Source organism: Salvelinus fontinalis, chromosome 41 (genome assembly GCF_029448725.1).
Source record: "Salvelinus fontinalis isolate EN_2023a chromosome 41, ASM2944872v1, whole genome shotgun sequence".
Lineage (NCBI taxonomy): Eukaryota > Metazoa > Chordata > Actinopteri > Salmoniformes > Salmonidae > Salvelinus > Salvelinus fontinalis.
The window spans coordinates 10,012,257-10,014,345 of NC_074705.1; the positions used below are offsets into that span (position 1 = coordinate 10,012,257).

Consider the following 2,089-nt stretch of genomic DNA (forward strand, 5'->3'; position numbering starts at 1 on the left):
TGAGAGCTTTACACAGAGAGTTGTGTTGATAGGCAATCTTAATGAGCGCCGAACATGTTGACAATTCATTACCGGATCCACTGCAACTACAGAGAGGGACTTGGGTAAAGCGGAAGTCATTAATTCAGGTATAAATAGGTATTTGGCAGTCTACTGCATGTATTGAAATAAAACCCATTGAATAATTAAACAATATTATAAACTGCCCTCTTATTAGGATCACACACAATAAATTACAGCATTTTTAAAATCCCAAATATGTGGAAAAAAAGGAATGTACTCTAAAATGAAATAAGTCTTTAATGTAATGCGGCTTCAAGTAATATAAAATATAACACTCTGCAGTCTGTCTTGTCACAGCACGGCTTAAAGAGCGAAAAAATCATTGCACATCACATACAGATAGAATAACATTCACCTGGGAATGCATGTGGTTAATATCATTACATCGCCATTTGTACAGTCCCATAATAAATACTGGTGTTCAAGAAATGAAGTCTTTCTCTACATAGTACAATAGAAAGGACTCCAAATACATAGTAAGAAAATATGTTTGATCTTTAAAACAATATATTACAACTCAATTGCAGAGGCAAGTATGTCCGTCATGTCACATAGTAGGTCCATTGAACTGTTAGTCTCCTGTTCTAACAATCTTAGGTCATTCCAATGAACACTCAATCTATGTCTACAGCACGTTGTTACATTGTGAACTTATCATGGTCTTTTCACTATGACAACATCTGTTGCGGTACCAAAACAGTACATCCCACAAATACATCTTTATTAAATATACAAAGACTGGAAATTAAGAGTGGACATTCATTATCAACCTAACTGACAGCAGAACATTTACATAGGTTGTATATCTTGGTATTTCTTATCATCCCTACTACTTCAGTAATGGGGCCAGACTTTTTCTGTAAAGTAGCAGCGTTGCCTACATAGATTAGCCTGATTGCATCTGAGCTATTCTGTCCCACTGCTAAGCTTCTACCTCTCTGTTTTAGTGATTTCATCTAATAAACAATATATGGTGCAAATGGCATACTGCATAAATTGCATTGTGGGACATTACTTGATTTTCATAGAGTAAAATAAAGTCATTGAGTAATTTTAATCAAATATATTTCAGAAAATGTATAGAATTATTTTATTTTCTTACCTGTGGCCTTTAAACTCATCAATAACTAAGGGGGAGAATGCAGGAGTTACAACAGCAGAGATTAACCTCGGTCTGATAAAGAGGCTTTTAGCAAAGCGTCTCTTGGACTATGCAAACGGCCAGACGGTTATTGTTATAGTACCGTCCCCTCAGGGTCATGTGCTGTACATTGACAAAGAAAAGCAGAGATCGGAAGAGGAGGAAGGGGCAGAGGAGGAGGAAGAGAAGAAGCAATAAAGGAGAAGAAGAAGAATTCCAGACCTCCTCATATTGGCACTAACTGTAGGTAGCTGATTAACACTTGAGGTGTTTCTTGCTGGTCATGTCATTCCAGATGCGGTGCATCTCCTCCGGGGAGATCTGGTGGACCGTTACGACCCGTCTGTAGCGGCAAAGACTGTAGGCCATCTTCCAGTGGTTGAAGCCACTGTTTTGGAAGGGGTGGATGCCCAGCTTGCGAAGGCACAGCCCCACGTACACATCCTCCAGGTGGAGCAGTCTGGTGTGCAGGGACGTCTTGTAGATGAGCTCGGCCACATCCGCAGAGAACACGTACCCAGTGCCCGAGCAGAAAGGCGGGTACTTAGCCTCAGGGTAAAGGTCTCTGGGCATGTACCACTTACTGCGCATGTCTCTGATCGGACCTCCGTTGATGACGTAGCCCGTGAAGTAGCGTCTCCGCGGCTTGGAGGTGGGCTTGAGGAGGTTGTAGACCAGGTTCTCCATGTTGACGAAGATGTCCGAGTCCGTCTTGAGGACGTACTGTGCCTTGGAGCAGAAGGTGGCCACCCAGCGCAAGCCCATCAGGGTCTTGAGGGTGAGGTTGTGGTAGGAGTCTATGAAGTCCTCCACCACGACATCGTGGAAGATCTGGCTCTCCTGTTCCACCATCTGGTTGAGCACCGGGTCCGTGTTCCTCCCAAG

At 42.7% G+C, this 2,089-nt stretch overlaps 1 protein-coding gene across 2 annotated transcripts in view; it reads right to left on the minus strand.

Annotated features, from left to right (window-relative positions):
* Positions 1-282: 282 nt before the first annotated feature.
* LOC129840229 (beta-1,3-galactosyltransferase 1-like) overlaps positions 283-2,089 on the minus strand; it is a 128,595-nt gene continuing 126,788 nt past the window's right edge. For both annotated transcript variants that reach the window (XM_055907917.1, XM_055907916.1), the window contains one exon: positions 283-2,089. This exon is cut by the window's right edge and continues 638 nt beyond it. In XM_055907917.1, coding sequence (XP_055763892.1) covers positions 1,460-2,089 — 630 coding nt within the window. In that variant the 3' untranslated portion in view covers positions 283-1,459.